The sequence below is a fragment of the Colias philodice genome, chromosome 17 (genome assembly GCF_061535455.1).
Source record: "Colias philodice isolate Cphi_HAF_F1 chromosome 17, ilColPhil1 Martin Lab GWU primary, whole genome shotgun sequence".
NCBI lineage: Eukaryota > Metazoa > Arthropoda > Insecta > Lepidoptera > Pieridae > Colias > Colias philodice.
This window is the reverse complement of record NC_143102.1, coordinates 9,663,395-9,682,348: the sequence shown is the minus strand read 5'-3', so window position 1 is coordinate 9,682,348 and position 18,954 is coordinate 9,663,395. Positions and strand designations below refer to the sequence as shown.

Here is an 18,954-nt window from a genome sequence, read left to right as displayed (position 1 = left end):
TTCTAATTATCTGATCAGGAAATAACGAATAACAATAAATAAGTTGCTTATACCAACTAAAAAAGATTTTTTAGACACACAGATTTTATATATATAGAATTTCCGAATGTCGTGTGCAGTGACGAACACTGGGATGATATCTTCCCACTTAAAGACTTAATTTCAATCGACTCTACCAAGGTATATACGAAAGATTCTGGGCATATTTTTACGTTTCACGCAACCGTAATATAGTCTAGTTTACATAGCTAGAACTCAAATCTACTTATCTAATTTTTTTTGAGCACTACACCAAAAACTAAAAAATAACGGTCGTTTTCGGCCGCAAAATCACGTCACCCAACTTTGACGTGTGTTTACCATGACATGTAATAATTCTCTGAAAAGTGTTTCCATGCAAAAAAGTTCTCTAAAATGTTAAGATTGCGTAGATAAATATTACACTGCATTAGGTTTAAGCAATAAGCATATAAAAATAAAACACGATTTACTTCAATCTGAGACGTGGGAAGTATAGCTCCCAGCGTTTTAATAAGGGTTAAGGTATGAATGGAATCGATATTCACAAATTCGATTTAATCGAGTCGAACTCGATTAAGCCCCAAACTGTTTTATTAGCATTAAGATTTAATTAATTGCAATTAATAACTTAAAGAATAACAGGCTTTTTCCTCCCTTTACATACTTAAAAACTTTTACAATAAGATATTTTTCCTTCAGTAAAAAATATCGTGAATTAATGTCTTATGTCACATCACAAATGTCAATTGTCAAATGTCAAAGTTAGTCAATACCTATTAAAATCAATATTTTGGGATAATCTTTCTGCCTGTTGTCTGTTTGTTTATTTTCTGTTCAAAAATATTTAATATTTAAATAAATGAATTTTTAGGTTTTCTATTCTAACAATGCGTTGGAGTGAAAATACTACCCTGGATTTCGTTAAAATATACCTTAAACACGAATTGTTATGGAATAACAACCATCCGGATTATAAAATGAGACACAGAAGGATTGACGCGTATCGAGATATTTCGTCAGAATTTAAATCATGCACAAATTTATCACTCACACTTCCCGAGGTTAAGATGAAGATAAAGAATTTGAGATCGACATATATGCAAGAAGTGTACAAAGTATTAAAAAAGTCTAGTCCTGATTGTATGTACAAACCTTCACTAGTCTGGTTTGAAGATATGGATCGGTGTCTAAAAAACACTGCTGTGCGGCGATATACATCTAGTGTTAGTGCCTTTATGACTTTCATTTTAATTCGATTGCTAACAATTTTGTATATTGCTTCTTTCATTGATAAATTAAAAAATTAATAAATGCAACAAGCAGTGAGCTATCAGTAAATATTTCGATTTCGTGGATACTTAAATGCATTATTCATTTTTATTGTCTTAATTTTCAGTTACCAGAAGCCCAAGAAGTAGATTCATCATGCCAAATCTGGGTAAACCAAATTGAGACGAGTTTAAAGGAAGAAATAGATCCAGACCCTCTTATAGCGCAGTCTGATGAAAACTGTGACTCCCCTAAACCAGCCAATTATAATGAAATCAAAGACGAGTCAGAATCATCAACACCTTGTAAAAAATTAAAAAAGAAAAAGTTTAAACACAGTAAATCATATAATTCAGAATCTCATGTAACAACAGAGAAGGAAGACGAGTTTGATATTTTTGGGAAATACATAGCTTCCCAACTTAGAAGTATGCACCTACAGAAAGCTCTTAGGTTACAGTTGGAGATACATGGGCTGGTCAATGAAGCAAGGGTGTCAGAAATAAATGATGATTGTTAATTTTCTAGATATCACTTATAACACTTATAAATACATAAAAGTGTGAGAGTAATTTTGAATAATAGAGCGGGAAGCTAACTTGAAATGAAACACAGTACACATTTTATTTGTATTCTTCAATTAACTTGTAATAACTGTCTGCGAACATGTTGCCCTCTCTGAACTGGTTGCAGTTTCAATTTTATTTTCTTTAATCATAATTCATAATTATACAAAGCAGTAGTAGTTCCTGAGATTAGAACATTCAATGAAACAAACTGCAACTTTTTGAAGTGAAATTTCTGTATCGGGGTTGGAAAAAAAATGTAGTGTAACATTTTTTCGTTACACGTGACATTTTTCCGTTACGCGCCATCTTTTTTTTTTATCCCTACCACGCGTGATTCGGCGTATTTCTGTAAAGTTGCATATAGTAAATTATTTTTTGAAAAATAAGGTCATAAAGAAGTTTCAATTCTAACGTGTGTACACGCACACATTTTTATTATAGAAGAATTGCAAAATTTATTTTATAAGTATTGTTATAATTATGAATGTAGAAATGTTATTACAATTTAATGACATTAATAATTTATTGAGGCATTTGAAAATGCTAGAAATTAAGTTTTAATTTTGTAAAATGTGAATATTAATTAGATACAATCTTTTAAAAAGTGTATTTTATTTGCACCTTACTAAATAAAATTTTTAACCACCTCTGACCTCTGGTACATTGGTTATGAGTAGAGAACTGAAGAATACTCCTTTTGGTTCCGTATGGGTGCCAACATAAAAAAAAATCGGTCTGACAGACTGATCTATTTCTATCTAATGAAAATCGATCAATGAAACACACAGTGTGCTCATCCCATAAGTGGACATGGGAATTTTAATACATAGTTGTAAAACATCCATATTAAAAGGGGTACAAAGAAAAAACAAAATGCAAGTCTGATTTTTTATTGCTGTTACAGCATCCGTTTATAATACAAACAATCATTACCGCTTATGTTTCACTAGTGAAGATCCAAATCAATCACTTGTACGATTTTTAATCCCTTTTCGCGCTCAGGTCATTTTTATTGTTCATGAAAAAATATATCCGTGTCTATGCTGCTGACGTCTATGATCCACGTTCGAAATCTTAACAAAATAAACTTAAACCTATTTAAGTACAATCCAATCCGATGTTTTTCAAAAAAAAATATCAACAACGGAAGATCAAATTGGTATTTGGAGGGCAGTGCGCATTTGATGTTAAAAAAATTCTAAACCTAGCGTATAAATAGGCCAATTTACACTCTCCGACGTACGATATTTGTGACCGACACGACATGTCGTGAGGTGTAAATTGGCAGTAGTCAAGACTAGATCGGAGAACAAAAAATGTCACAATATCGTATGTAATACGTGTTATTCAGATTTTCCGTCGAATGTGCGTTAAATCTACAGTTTGATAGTCATTACTTGTAAAATTAAACAACAAATCATCATTTTTGTATCGAAAACTTAAATTAAAAATATTTTAGAAGTTATCCGCGATCGGACATTACAATTATCATAGTCTACAAAACAATGGAGTTTAATTGTTTAAGTAATTAGTAAATGCGAAAAAAGAATGGAAGAAATTATGGAAGCGTACTCTCAAAGTAGGCGGTACTTACAAGCGAATCTCTAACATGGAAATTTTTAGTCCATTAGAATAGTACACGAACATAGAAGTAGCGAATAGAAAAGATTAAAGTCAGTTGTATTTTTGGAAACAAGAAAAGGGAATTTAAATCTTAAGTGAGATTCGCTCATGTTACTACGCCTTAAAACAACCACGGCAACACTAACATGCAATATCTATTAAAAATTATCTTAAAAATTAATTTGCACATTTAGGATTTAGAATTAAAGCTCAATTCAGTACTTTGGAAAATAAACCTACGAACATGACCTCCCAACTCAGAGAAAACAATCATTTCCCTTTATATTATCAATTAATGCTACAGGTATTGCATGTTAGTTTCAAACAGCCACATATTTTCCAAATGCACATCTTTTTTTAAAGAATTTTAGCGTTTATGTAGAATCAACAAAAAAAAGTCTTGCCAACATTCCAAAAATAGAATTTATCTATGAATTTAACTCTTCAAGGGATCATGTACTCTATTCCAATGTATGTAAGTATGGATAAAAATGTGTACGAGAAATTATGTTCTCTCCTTCGACTGAGAGAAATTTTGCGTCAGATTGAGAGAAAAAATAAATTTAAGCCTCGTCCACATTTTCTCATAAACAACCATATTTTAATCTGGCAACAATGGCATAACTTCAACTGACAGGTGTCAAAACTAAAAACGTCACTGTCATGGTTTCCCCCGTTTTTTGTTAACAATATTATCAGCGTAGCGTCCCAACAAAGCATTATCGTAATAAAATTTAAAACAACCAATGTATAATTTTCTAAGTATACCCGCTCATACATTGAAACATTTCGCTCCAGTATGAAATGCTGTCTTACTTTTGACGTTTTCATAATGACGTCATATTACTTAAACGAAACGCTTCAATGTATTACGAATCGCTTACACATTACAAAAGTAGTATCAAAAAGTTATATTCTCATTCAATGAAGCTCTTAAATTTGTAAGGACCTTTTTAATTACTAGTACTAACGTTACAACAACGAAACAATTGAGACGCCATTTCGGCTAGAGATAAAAAAGTATATCTCTAAAGAGTATTTACTTGTCATGGGACAAAACGATTTTGTACTTCAATGACTTATCTAGAAACGCCCGAGCGACGCTACGCCGTAACAAAAAAGAATCCAAGTAATTATTAGAACTAGAAAAAACACGAATCAGATCATTTTGTACAATTTATCACATGAATTAAACAAAAAAACTCAGCAGCGAGCGAATGGAAGGACTGAACGAACGGTAAAATTATTCGTTCAAATATCTCCAAAAAAATACTATGACTAGCGCAGTTTAATACGTATTTGTACCTAACTTATTCCGAGGGTATTTATGTATTATGCGTACAAAGGATATCGGACGAATAATCTTATCATCAATGAAAAAATAAACGCTCTTTAACACGGTATCATTGTCTCACCGATGTCTGTATGGGGGTCCAAGTGGGAAAATATAGAGAAACAAATATTGAGATCAGTGAATCTCCCATACAGATGTCGGTGAGGCGTTTTCAGGCGGTCCAAGCTCGGTCTTCACTTTGGGGCTGATATTCGAGCGGTGACGGATTTTCTGGCCCTTGATATTTTAAGAATTAAAAAATGTTATTTTCACTTGTGTGAATTCCAATTTAGTTTCTAACAACATACAATTGCGTGTTTCAGATATTTAAATTAAGAATTTAAATGCATGTTTATAATCTCATAAATAATACTGATAGTATAGGAAAACATCCTTAAATCTGACATATTGCAATGTAACTGCAAATTTTTAAGAAAGCCACAAAAATACTGATGACATTTTAATCTAGTAGAAAAAACCTGCCAGTCAAAAAGGCCACCGCTCAAACATCCACTAATTCCGAGTCGTTAAAAAATACAACCGTCAACAGTGCGACATCACATTGAAATATTTCAAAACCAATGCGACACTTGTACATTAAATATCTTCAACAGAACCTGAGGTTAAACCTTGTCACAACACTGAACATTCACGATTCTATTATTTATCGACACGGTTCACTATTGCAATTCACTTTCGAGACGGGTTATAACGTCCAATTTTCAACATTTTGCTCTTTTTCCCAGATGTTTCTTCATGGTAATGACTAATGCCCCTCTGTAGATCTTAGAAGCACTATAGTCCATGTTTAGGCATCCGAACATAGTTGTTTAGGTGTGTAAACGGACGCATTAGGATCGAGGGGTGAACCATCACTTAGCCGCAACTTTGACACTGTCCCGGATACTGGTGTTACGAACTCCGTCGGCATAACTGCTAGCATTTGAGCTTTCAGTTCTTCTATTTCTTTTTCTTGCCTTGATATTAAACCTGGAATGAAGGGTAGAGGGGTTACGTCATAATGAAATAAATGAAATAAATTTATTTGTCCATTTTATGTTTTTCAATTAATGTACGACAGTGGGTCCCAAACTAAGTGAAATACTTGTATCTTGGGACCCTGAGTTGTGCTTCTTGGTTATATACATAGGTTATGGACAGTAGAAAGTTAACAAGTAGGTAAATAATATTAATGTGGATAATTTTCGATACAGCTTACCCTTAGAAATCATATAGTAGGTACGCTACTATATGATTTCTATTATCAAAATTGTATAAGTATTACGCATATGCGTGTATTATCTGTAATTTCGTTTAACAAATTCATGTATGCGTATAATGTTTGATACTCAAAATAGCTCATGACATTTGTAATAGAATTGAACATTTTACTACTATTTTTCTCATGAAATTACCTTCATTTCGAAAAATAAAATTAGGATGGTAAAAAAAATGCAAACATAGACCAATAAAACGAAAAGAATCCTATACATTAAAGACTAAATAATCTATATAAATAAAACTCAAAGGTGACTGATATAGTGATCTATCAACGCACAGCCCAAACCACTGGACATATCGGGCTGAAATTTGGCATGCAGGTAGATGTTATAACGTAGGCGTCCCCTAAGAAAGGATTTTAAGGATAAGTTTTATCCCGGAAATCCCACGGGAACGGGAACATTGCGGGTTTTTCTTTGAAAACGCGGGCGGAGCCGCGGGCGGAAAGCTAGTTATCTATAAGATTCAAACCATCGTGCTTAGTTACGATCATACATTGTATGTGCTTACCTTCCTGTATATGCATATGCCGCTTAGCGTCCCCTAGCGCAGACAACAGATCCAGTTTGACCCTCGTCTCTGCAGATAGTGATCGCTCTAAATGCGCGGCTCGTTCCTGTAGCGCGTTCCACGCGTGCGCCTGCGCAGCTACTGCTGCTGCTGCGCCTGCGCCAGCCGCGTCGGATTCCTCCTGCCGCGCTTCTAGTGTTCGCACCTGTATTTATTTATTTATTTATTTATTTATTTGGGTACATCGACAGATCGCGCATACATCATTCCTTAATAATAAATACAAAGTAAGAATATTCTAATGCTTGACCCTATTATAGATGTACACAGCATTACAAGAAAAACTAAAGATAAATGAAGTCAATGAGGATGTTTTATACAAATAAAATAGGTACCTAAGTATATTAATTCAATATTGCTTAATTCTAAAACGTGATGTGATCTGTGCACTTTTCGTTTAAACATTGACAAACTATCGTGAAAAATATCAAGGTTCGGAACTTTAGTGAGGTATTCATTGTAGGTTCTCAATAGTCAATATGCGAAAAACTGGTGAGTTCGAACCGAGAGTTGTTCTACAAGTTAAAATGCTGAAAGTTCGGATAGGTTTTATGGGAGTAGAACTGTATAATATAATCCATACTAATATTATAAATGCGAAAGTAACTCTGTCTGTCTGTCTGTTACTCAATCACGCCTTAACTACTGAACCAATTTTCATGAAATTTGGTATGGAGATATTTTGATACCTGAGAAAGGACATAGGCTACTTTTTATCCCGGGAAAATGACGCAATCCCGGAAATCCCACAGGAACGCGAACTATGCGGGATTTTCTTTGACTGCGCGGGCGAATCCGCGGGCGGGAACCTAGTGCTTTATAAATATAAATTTATATTTTCTCTCTCTTTCCCTCCCACCTGGTCGGCAGCATGTGCGAGGTCCCGCTGCAGCCGGTCGGCGCGGTCCCGCGCGCGCTGCAGCTCGCGGCGCAGCGCCGCAGCCTCCGCCTCTTGCGCACTCAGCCGCGACCGACACCGCGCACTCTCGCACTCGCCGCTATAGAAAAATATAATATACTTTCTTTCGTAAATTTAAGGAGCAAAATAAGACAAGTATAATACATAATTAAAAAAACACAACGCATTTATTGATTTATTTTTATTTATTTTTTATTTATTTTTATTTTATTTTTAAACAATTAGATGACAGGGATCCATTAATGTTAGTACGTGACTTAAAAGCTAATGTTAGTAGGTACAATATTAAAGTAGGTACTATCATCAGTTGACGGGGCACCCTATGCGTAAACCTGTCGCTTTGAATGGACAAGTTTACGCACAAAGTGTCCCATGAAAGATGACATATATCTCTCCGAAATTACCATCAAGAGACTGTTGCGACTGCGCCGCACTCTATCAAATGTAGACGCTGTTTTTTTGCGTATTATCGCCCAGAAATCGTCAGTATGCGCATTAGCGAACATTCCAGACGCACTGCAGTAGCGAGGCAGTCCCAACAGCATTCTAAACGCATTATTGTACATGACACGTAAGGCATTAAGCGATCTATCAGTATAGTCAAACCATAGACTACCCGTGTAGAAATTCTGGCAGTAGGCTTTAAAAAGCGTGATTTTCACTGGATTACTACAACGGGCAAATCTACGGGCCAACATATTACTTCGGATCGCCAATGCCCTACGCTCACGTTCGATATCTACATTATCTTTGAGGTCATCAGTAAGCATGTGTCCGAGGTACTTGAACTCTTTAACTCTTTCAACTGTTATCGCGTTGAGATATCTCAGACGTACATTTCCTATGCTTACCAACGTCCCCAAAAACAATGCATTTACATTTAGCCACATTATAACGCAAACCGTGAGCAGCTACATATGTCTCACAGACTTTGAGCATCTCAGTAATGGCGCTTGCAGTCGGAGCCAGCAATACCATATCATCGGCATAACTTATGTTGTTACAACTTATACCTCCGATCCGGCAACCAACCCGCATATTGCTGAGTTCGACAACAAGGTCATTTACGTAAAGATTGAACAATTTAGGCGACGACAGCCCCCCTTGTCTTACACCACATTCTAACACATACGATTCGGAAAAAGCGTTAGACCATTTTACAATATTACGTTGGTTGGCATACCAATACTTAAAGACATTAAGAATGCTAACTGGTAAACCCCTACCCTCCAGCTTATTCCATAAAACATCGTACGACACGAGGTCAAACGCCCTGGAAAGGTCTAGAAAACAAGCGTACACTGGTGTTTTACGCTTGGTATAGTATTGTACAGTGTGCTTCAAGCTTAAGATTGCACTTTCAGTGGAAAGTCCAGGTCGAAAACCAAACTGTGCATCGTGTAAGTCCAAAAAATTGTTTAATCTCGCATCAAGCACACTGTCCAAAACCTTAGCCAAAATCGTAGCGAGAGATATGGGACGATAGTTTCCTATGTCGGAGATGTCACCTGTTTTATTTTTTAAAATAGGTACAACGATTGTTTTCATGAGATCTGCTGGCAGATAGGAGTGCCTTATACATAGTGTGTAAAACATCGAGAGTAGCTTAGGCAGATGACAGCCCGCGTATTTTAAATGCTCGATACTGAGTCCGTCATGACCTGGAGACTTACCTTTGCTCATATTCTTAATAATTGACTTAATTTCATTTGAAGATATAATATGAAACAGAGGTTCATCTCCACGCCCTCCAGACCCCGCATCCACTACTGTATTAGGTGGTCCAAGAGGTGATTTCACTGTAAAATGATCCTTGAACATCATAGCGATTTCTCTTGGATCATTCTTCCCACCCACACTCACAGGTAGACCCGGTTATGATGATTTTTATTCATAAGTAATCAATGCATTCGATTCTAGATGTCAGATTTCGATTTTTAGAGTAACGTCTCTGGTATTTACAAAAAAAGGTTTATTGACACACAATTGTAGCGACGCGGTTGGCACCAACCGAATCGGAGCGTCTGTATATGCTAAAAATTGGCTCGACTATAATTAATAAAAACTTCTACATAACGCACACATAATAAATCATTTCAAAATTTAATAAAAAATAAACTGAATTATTCATGCAATGAGACTGGCAACCCGCCGCGATAAAAACCGCCGGCACAAGCCGGGCTGTCGACGGCATGTGTATAGGCTTACTTAACACATCTTGCACACATTTGAATAAGAATCGTGCAAAAAAGGTCTTTCAAATCGTATAAAAAGTTTGTATTTTTAACCGACTTCAAAAAAAAAAGGAGGAGGTTATCAATTCGGCCGGTATGTTTTTTTTTTTTTTTTTTTATGTATGTACACCGATTACTCCGTGGTTTCTGGACCGATTTACGTGATTCTTTTTTTGTTCGATGCGGGATGGTGTCGAATTGGTCCCATAAAAATTTTATTCGGATAGGCCCAGTAGTTTTTATTTTATGAGCATTTTTGTCTGTATTTGTAAATGTTGCAAGTGCAAGTTTGAAGTCGGTTGTTTTTAACGCAGTTATTGACTTGTTGATATGTAATTTTATTCCGCATGGTTGTATCCCGCAAAATAAAATTTGAAATTATTTAATTTAGTATTTTCTAGTGTTTGATTTTACGCGAGTATTATACATTTAGAAATTAAAGACTGTTTATTATTTAATTTAAAAAATTTAGCATATAAACGGTACTCACTTGGTGTGTTTACATTGCGCCTGCGCACGCCGCTCCTCACTGAGCCGCCGCTCCTGCGCCGCTCGCTCTGTACTCCGCCACGTTGACATTCTACAATCAATATTTTATTTTCAATATCTATTACAATTTTAATAAAATTAAATCAATTTGAAAAAAATCCCGAATTTTCAACATTGGCAACATTTAATATTATTTTTACGTTCTCGAACACTTCAGGAAGTTGACTATTTTGTTTTTTATAATATTATTAACATTATTGATAGTTATTTCAATTATTTAAAAAAAATCGTGACGTCTGCAGCTGCGCGTACGCATACCTGAACTGTACATACATACGCAGTACGGTATAAGAATATATTTGCTAGATCAACTAGTAATAAACTACACTAACTTGTGCTGCAGCTGCGCTTGCGCATGCTTCACCTACGCATGTTCAATAAGCCATTGCCTAGCCGAGCCACGGCAGGTAAAGAATACTTACTCATCGTACTGACTACAAATAAACGGAGTTGCTATAAACCCTCTATTTCTTGACCGCAGTGGTTGTAGGGCTGTTTGTGTATGCGCGCGGCGAGGGCGGGGGAGAGTACCGACCGTTCCGTTTCTTTCTAACTTCTAGCTCGTGCTCTTTCTTACCCGGTCCCCACCTCACCGCACGTACACCGCCCTACAGCCACTGCGGTCAATACAAAAGGTATACTAACTTGTGCTGCAGCTGCGCGTGCGCATGCTTCAGCTGCGCGTGCTCAGTGCGACGTTGCCGCTCCGCCGCAGCAGCCGCGGCGAGTGCCCGCCTCGCCTCGGCCTCGCTGCTTTTCGCGGCCGATAGTTCCGCGCGAACACGCTTGAGCTCCTCGCTGCATTCGCGCGCTAACTTCTGTGAAGATGTTAGTGTTTTATTCATTGACTGTTTTCAATATTTGTTTTGTGTATAATCTATACTAATATTATAAAGCTGAAGAGTTTGTTTGTTTGAACGCGCTAATCTCGGGAACTACTGTCCGATTTGAAAAATTCTTTCGGTGTTAGATAGCCCATTTATCGAGGAAGGTTATAGGCTATATATCATCACGCTACGACCAACAGGGGTCCACCACCAGCCACGGGGGTGAAACCGCGCGGAGCAGCTAGTAAATGTAATAAATGTTTCGTTATTTAATTGCAATTAGTCATCGGTAACTTTGAATAGAGAATACAGAAAGAAAACAATAAAATTTGATCAAATTAAAAGAGAAATTATGAAGTAATGCTATATTAATTTTGCACATACAGACACTTAAAAAAATTAAGTGTAAACAGATGACTTGGTTTTTTACTAATACAAAGTTATAAATAATAAATTTGCGCTCTAATATTCATAAATAAAAATCTCCCACGTTAACATACCTCTTCGCGATCCCGCCTTTCCTTTTCCTTCTCTCTTTCTTTGTTCTCCCTCTCCTTTTCTCTTTCTCTCTCCTTTTCACGTTCCTTATCTCTTTCCCTTTCTCTGTTCTCTTTTTCTCGTTCTTTATCCTTCTCTTTATTACTACTACTATCTCTATTACTCTTTTGACATTCTTTTGTATTTATTTCTAATTCTTTTTCTTTAACTATATGTTCTTTTGCTGAAATTCAAAACAAGGATTATATAATATGCTGCCTTAGCTAATGTCACACTTTGAAACCATAAAATAAAAATAAAATTTATCAATTATGTCACAAGAGTTCACTTAAAATTAGTTTTAATATAATAATTGCCGATAAAGGATATTATACAAATTCTTCTTCTTCTTCATTGATTATGGCCTTCCCGATCCCAATAGATGGATTCTGCTAGTATCCAGTATTATACAAATCATTAATTATATTCTAATTATTTTTATACATATTAGTGTAAAAAAAAGATAAGCCAATACTTACACTGTTCTGTGCTCTTATGACTATCAACACTCTCCTTATCCTTATCTCTATTTCTATTTTTTCTCTTGTCTTCTCTTACTGTACTAGCCTCTTTCTTTTCACATTTTGTTTTTGTACTACCTGCAAACATATTTGAAATCAAATAAGTTAACAATTTTGTTCTAAGAACGAAATTGTATAGTTGCTTGTTCAATTTAGTGAAAAAAAAATTATACGTAATTTGTGATTTTAAATCACAGATAATTTAACTTTAGCGGAAATTGTAAATAAGATTTACAGTAACATGTCTGTTATCATTTAGAATTAACAAAAATAGTATCAAGTCACGACTGAGTATGGCATGTCTCATCGTTAAGCATCAACAATATAGTAAAGAAGCACCGTTTTATTCAATTCCAATGAAATAGCGAGACAAGGTGTTATAACGTCTTATCCGGTTACAATATCACTTATATGTGCGTAATTTTAATCTTATTTGTGAAACATGTGCTTAATTTACCTACAATATACAGCTAATACTTGCAGATGTATGAGAGTACATCTCTCTATATATCAGCTTTTTGTACGTATTTCTATTGTTTGTGTTATTTGTTATCTGGTGCAAATAAAGTATTCATTCATTCATTCATATGTAATCGCTTCAAGTACCTTTAACATCATGTCGCTCGTCATCCGGCGCGCCTGCACCCTTAGCGCATCCATTTGTATGCGCGTGCGCATGTTGCGGTGTGTGTGTGTGTGAGTGCGCAGTGCCATTTTGAGATGTTTTCTCGCGATCCCGGCTCGCGAGGTGCTTCTCTAGCTTCTCTAGCTGTAAATTGAGATGTGTGTTAGTTGACATAACAATAAAATTTGAATAATATTATTTCAAACAATGTATAATGCTAATTGCAGTATGGTATCTCATTAATATTATAATAGTTTAAAAAACCCGAAGATACCTCTAATTTTCACACTTTTACGATATACTCGACATGGTAATACCTATTATAATTTTTTTTCTAGCCTTTTTTTTATAAAATTACCTTAACATGCAGCTGCGCGTGCTCATGCCAGCCATTATGCTCTTTACAACGGCGTCGTACAGAGCCGTTGAGTCGCCCCTCGTTCGGCAACTCGCCCCCCGCCCCCGTACCACCCCCTCCCCCTCCCCCCGCGACACCCACGTTTGTATTGCCGCCGTTCGGCACGCGTTCTTCTTTGCTGCTTTGCTGATTCTGCGCAACCATTTTTTGTAAATTAGTCGTTACACTACTTGTCATGGTTAAAACAACAACGACAGTGTGAATATTGTCTTGACAGTACTCTATTTAATGCTGATCTAACGAATTTAATATTTAGCGAAATTTAATTAATCACAACACGCAATGATTATTCTATCCATCACTTATTTTTATTACTTAATACTAAGAGTATACCCGATTTTATGACAAAATTGCTGTCCCTTCAACCTATTTGTAAGCGGTCTTCTGTTATAGCATGATGTTTCTATTGATTAACATGACTGTGAATAATATAAAATAAAAGCGGTAAACAGCTTCTTAACACATAGACCTTATCACTTTGACTAATCAAACAAACAGACTTTATCTATAAAATTGCACATATTTATTGCACATATACAAAAAAAATAACTCACTTGTTCAAGAGCGCTTTCCGGCAGCGCATCCCTCAACAACTGGAAGTAGAATTCATTTTCTGCTCGCACTTGCCGCTGCCGCCTCTGCCGCAACAGCTGACTGACATACGACTGCAAAACGAATATCAACCTTAACTCTATAGCAATAAGATCCATTTTTGAATCCCGACGTGCAATACTTCAAAGGAATTTCAACTCTATTACCAGCGACAATAGAATCTCATTTCGTGCGCCGTCACCTCTAGCGTAAAGTATGTTTGAATACTAACCGGCGGGTTGCGGATTCGATTCCCGCCCAAATGGACAAATTTAAACTTTGCCACAATGAGATCCTCGATAGGTGGGTTCGCTAGCATCGTCCAGCTTCTAAATACCTGAGTGCGGGAAAATATTTGAATATGACATACTATGCTTCTTGCTTATAAAATTGAGCACAGTTAGAGTGAGATTCTGACTCCAAAAAAACATATTATTACTTAAAATTTCAATTACAATGCTGTGAGAGATTTTCTGGACATAGTTCTCTTTTAGCACACTGCCTCGAAGGACCACATTGCTTCAGTTATAAAATTGTCAAACCACACATTATAACAAATAAGCTATATCTGAAAAGTACTAATTATACATTTTTTTTTTGTTCCTGTCATTTCCGCCGTCATTAAATTTAAATAAATAAATACTTATATTTTGAAACAGAAGAAGCAATCGAACATTTTATTTTTCTAATATTTAGTCTCATAGCTGGTTCGCTTAGTTAAGTGCTTTATAAATGCTTTCAAAATAAAATTTGGTTACTTTGAAAGTTTCCAACGAAGTTTCACTTCTGACACGTGTGACACACTCACGCTCTTTTTTGTACAAAATGTGTTGGTTTTTTTTATCCTTTTTTTTGTAAATCCTCTTTGTAAAATGTAATCTGTCACAAAATACCCACACCTATCATACAGGGTGACTGGTAATTCGACGTGATCCTTCAAAGGGGTTATACTAGAGGTCATTTGCAACAAATTAAGTCCAGTTAACCAGGGGTCTAAAATGGATGGTTTATGAGCTATGACGGATTTTGATATGAAAATTTTCTGCCTTTTTACCAAAAACAATTTGAAAAAACTACTACATGATATTTTTTTGAAAGCCGAAGAATGAGCGATCAGTTTAAAAAAAACTTGCATCATCTCAAAAAGAAAAGGGTCATAGCTCAATAACCATCCATTTTTGACCCCTGGTTAGCTAGACTTAATTTGTTGCAAATGACCTCTAGTATAACCCCTTTGAAGGATCACGTCGAATTACCAGTCACCCTGTATACGTATACGTTACCTTGACCCCAAAGCCGAACGTCATGGCGGGGTAGCCGATGCAGTGCGCGGCGAGCGGGCGCCACACGTCGGGCGGCGAGCCGCGCCCGCGCAGCGCGCCCTCCGTGTATACGATCAGGCAGCAGAGTGCTACCGTCGGCACGCACACACCGCGCTCGCCGACTGATACAAAATATATAATATAATAAATAAATAAATATTTTAGGACAATTTTCACATATGGCACAGTCTGATCCCATACTAAGATTTCGCTTGTATTATGGAAACCAGATGGCTGATAAACATACATAAGTATATAATTTTTAAATAAATACTTATATAGATAACTAGCTTTCCACCCGCAGCTTCGCCCGCGCAGTCAAAGAAAAACCCGCATAGTTCCCGTTCCCGTGGGATTTCCGGGATAAAACCTATCCTATTTCCCGGGATAAAATAAGTAGCCTATGTCCTTTCTCGGATATCAAAATATCTCTATACCAAATTTCATGCAAATTGGTTCAGTAGTTAAAGCGTGATTGAGTAACAGACAGACAGAGTTTCTTTCGCATTTATAATATTAGTATGGACTAGCTTTCCACCCGCAGCTTCGCCCGCGCAGTCAAAGAAAAACCCGCATAGTTCCCGTTCCCGTGGGATTTCCGGGATAAAACCTATCCTATTTCCCGGGATAAAAAGTAGCCTATGTCCTTTCTCGGATATCAAAATATCTCTATACCAAACATGCAAATTGGTTCAGTAGTTAAGGCGTGATTGAGTAACAGACAGACAGACAGAGTTACTTTCGCATTTATAATATTAGTATGGATTAACACCCAGACACAGAGCATCGATGTTTATAACACAAATATTTGCCCCAGGTGGGAATCGAACCCACGACCACTGGTTTGGAAGGCAGGGCAAGGGTCAGTCTATTTGAGATTTACACTCAGATGTTTTTTTTTTTTTCAGTTAGTTCAAACTAAAATAATATAGTTAAAACAATAAAAACATGCTTTAACTCATGAAATTACTGTATTGTCATGGATCCTTGATAAGTGTTCAATGTTTGAATTATCCCTGTCCGTTTTAAGTGGGAAAAAATATCAAATGTTCAATACTAGCTGTATTCCACGGTTTCACCCGCATTGCTCCGCTCGTTGGTCTTAGCGTGATGATATATAGCCTATAGCCTTGCTCGATAAATAGGCTAGCTAACACCGAAATAATTTTTTCAAATCGGAACAGTAGTTCCTGAGATAAGCATGTTCAAACAAACAAACTCTTCAGCTTTATAATATTAAAGTATAGATTAGTAATAATATTATATGTAATAAGTATAGATAGGCGGCATGTAACTGTAGCGCTGAATAATATGTGGAGGGGATTACTGCATTGGTTACTGTCGCGTTGATAAAATTTATAATTTTCTTATCAGCCAGAATTGAACAACAGTCATATCTTGCAGATAGAGAGCTTTCTAAGAATATTGCAAGTGATAATTATCAATATATTGCAATAAATCAATAACTTTATCAGACATGTAAATGTACTAAACTGCATTTATTACATTATTGCCATTTATAAAGGCATATTAAGTAAAGATCAATTTTACGATAAAATGAATTTTTCAACATCTTTTTTAAGTCTTACAAAGGAGATGTTACTCACTAATTATGGTCTTAGTGATGATATAATATAACCTATAGGTTTCTTCAATAAACAGGCTATGAAGACAAGCTATTAAGAATTTTTCAATTCCAGTAGTTCCCGAGATTAGCGCATTCAAACAAACAAACTCTTCAGCTTTATAATATAAGTATAGATTTATGACTTTTTTGAATTAAAAATATAATAATACTCACATATATTCCACACATATTGTACCCACACATAGGTACCGGCAAAAAAATATATATATTGCAATGGTATCACAAAAAAAAATATCATGTCTGACGTCAGTGCCATGCATAAAAATATTATTGTAAACGCCTGAAACAAATAATTATTATTATTTCACTGTTTCCATAGATAAAGTTGTAGGTAATATTTATTAATTTAGAATAAATTACATTGTCTATGGATAAAGTTATGTTTCTAAAATATTAGATTATTAATATAATTGAATTGTTATATTATTTATTGTAAGCAAACTATGAATAATACAAAATATGTGCATTTTTAATAGCTTTGGTTCATAACAAATTTATGACAATGTAACATGCTTGATTGCTGTTATCAAAGCGCTAACATTGTTTGTGGTTCAGCCTATTTTTTTTAAAGATAAATATTGGTAAACCAAACTTCCCTGTATTTTAATTAAATGAACAGCCTTTATTATCACGCAAAAAAATGTTACTCATTAAATTTATAAAAACTATGGTTTTATATTGACTGACAGTTTTAAAAATAAAATTTTAAGAGTTATTGTACTATTACAATTATAGAATATTAAAATATTATAACTGAATCTTATTTTTACTTCAAACATAATTTTTCTACCTATAATATTAAAAAATAAAAATAATACAAAATATACTTACAAGACCCTGAAATTTGAAAGAGTCATACAGTGCTCTGAGCAATATCCAGAATGGGTAGAGAAACTCAAATCTGAACTCCAACATGTAATCAGCTACTACTATTATTGCCCAAGACATTATGAATTTAACATAAGTAATTGAACTGAAAATAATTTAATTAATCTTTATAAAGACCATGTGTAAATATAAAATTTAAGGATTATAATCTAGGAAGGTAAATTTTTGAATATTTTGAGAAAGTTGTGGACAAAACATTAAAACTTAAAAGTAATGCATTGTTTTTTTAACAATTCTTTGTAGCATTTTATCAATCAAATATTTTTTATATAAAAGTTCTATAAATAATTGAAACTATAACAACCTCTAAAATCCTAAATTTACTAATATTTTGTTAATTTATTAAATATAAAAATGCATGGCTATCAACGTAAGTTTTATGCAAAATATTTAATGTAAACATTAATGGTTCTAAGACGATTCATAAATATAGTTGAATACATAAACAGTTCGGTAGAAAGTGCATGTGAATCAGCAGCATATTTCACACGTATTGTTTCAAGCATGTCTTTTTTTATTTTTTGTCATCACACAAGAATAATTATCGTGAGTTGCGAGCACCAGATGGTTTCACCAACCCACACATTCTCATACCCCCTGCATTTTGCGATGCTTTTATCAAAGAACTCTTTAATTTATACACACAAGTCGCTACTTGTCGGATCCTGTATCATTTCATAAACCTGAAAAACCTTTAAACTCACTTTCCATACATTCCTTCGGGTATTTTTGTGCGCTTTATAGGGCGCCGCATTTTGCCAGATTCGGCATTTCGCCTCTTCATATTTTTTCCTCCACCGTGTAAATCACGAATACAGGCTCCTGTTTCACAACACTTATCTAAAGAAAAACATTTAAATTAAAATGTTTTCAATGGCACTTTTTGTTGTCAATCAGCCTACGTCCTGAATTTACGAGGGAGATGAATAAAATTCGGCAAGCTCTTTTTGCGTTCACTCACAATAATAATGTTACCATGTAAATAAATAAATGTTTGTTAGGTTATAACAGACTAATAAATACTTTTAACGGTTGAATCATATTACGTTTTTAATCTTCATTTTATTAATACAGAAAAAATATTTTTAATAAAGAGGAAATTCTTAACCCATTAGGCGCTGAAAGGATAAAGTCTATGTTGAAAAAATATACGGGCACGATGTTAAATATAAATGCTCAAAAGATTCTCAGATCTGAATGGCACACCAA

The 18,954-nt window shown here is 35.1% G+C and overlaps 2 protein-coding genes across 4 annotated transcripts in view; one reads left to right on the top strand and one right to left on the bottom strand.

The window, feature by feature from the left end:
* Positions 1-805: 805 nt before the first annotated feature.
* Positions 806-18,954, top strand: part of LOC149481289 (uncharacterized) — a 72,684-nt gene continuing 54,535 nt past the window's right edge. Inside the window, exons 1-2 of one of the 3 annotated variants that reach the window (XR_016316892.1) lie at positions 806-1,244; positions 1,418-2,115. Coding sequence is in view for 1 of the 3 variants with exons in the window: in XM_089705647.1 (XP_089561773.1) it covers positions 909-1,244; positions 1,418-1,810 (729 nt within the window). In the remaining 2 variants the exon portion in view is untranslated. Of the gene's footprint in view, positions 1,245-1,417; positions 2,457-18,954 lie in introns of those variants that run through there. The other 2 variants (XR_016316891.1, XM_089705647.1) reach the window with 2 other exon arrangements.
* Positions 2,734-18,698, bottom strand: LOC149481295 (macoilin-1). The gene is made up of 14 exons (XM_089706038.1): positions 18,450-18,698; positions 17,689-17,830; positions 17,011-17,137; positions 15,171-15,331; positions 13,851-13,961; positions 13,237-13,428; positions 12,860-13,022; positions 12,212-12,331; positions 11,696-11,916; positions 11,014-11,186; positions 10,310-10,399; positions 7,526-7,664; positions 6,607-6,811; positions 2,734-5,805 (listed from the first exon to the last, which is right to left on the bottom strand). The coding sequence occupies exons 1-14, from the start codon at positions 18,527-18,529 to the stop codon at positions 5,624-5,626; spliced, it is 2,106 nt and encodes a 701-aa protein (XP_089562164.1). The 5' UTR covers positions 18,530-18,698; the 3' UTR covers positions 2,734-5,623.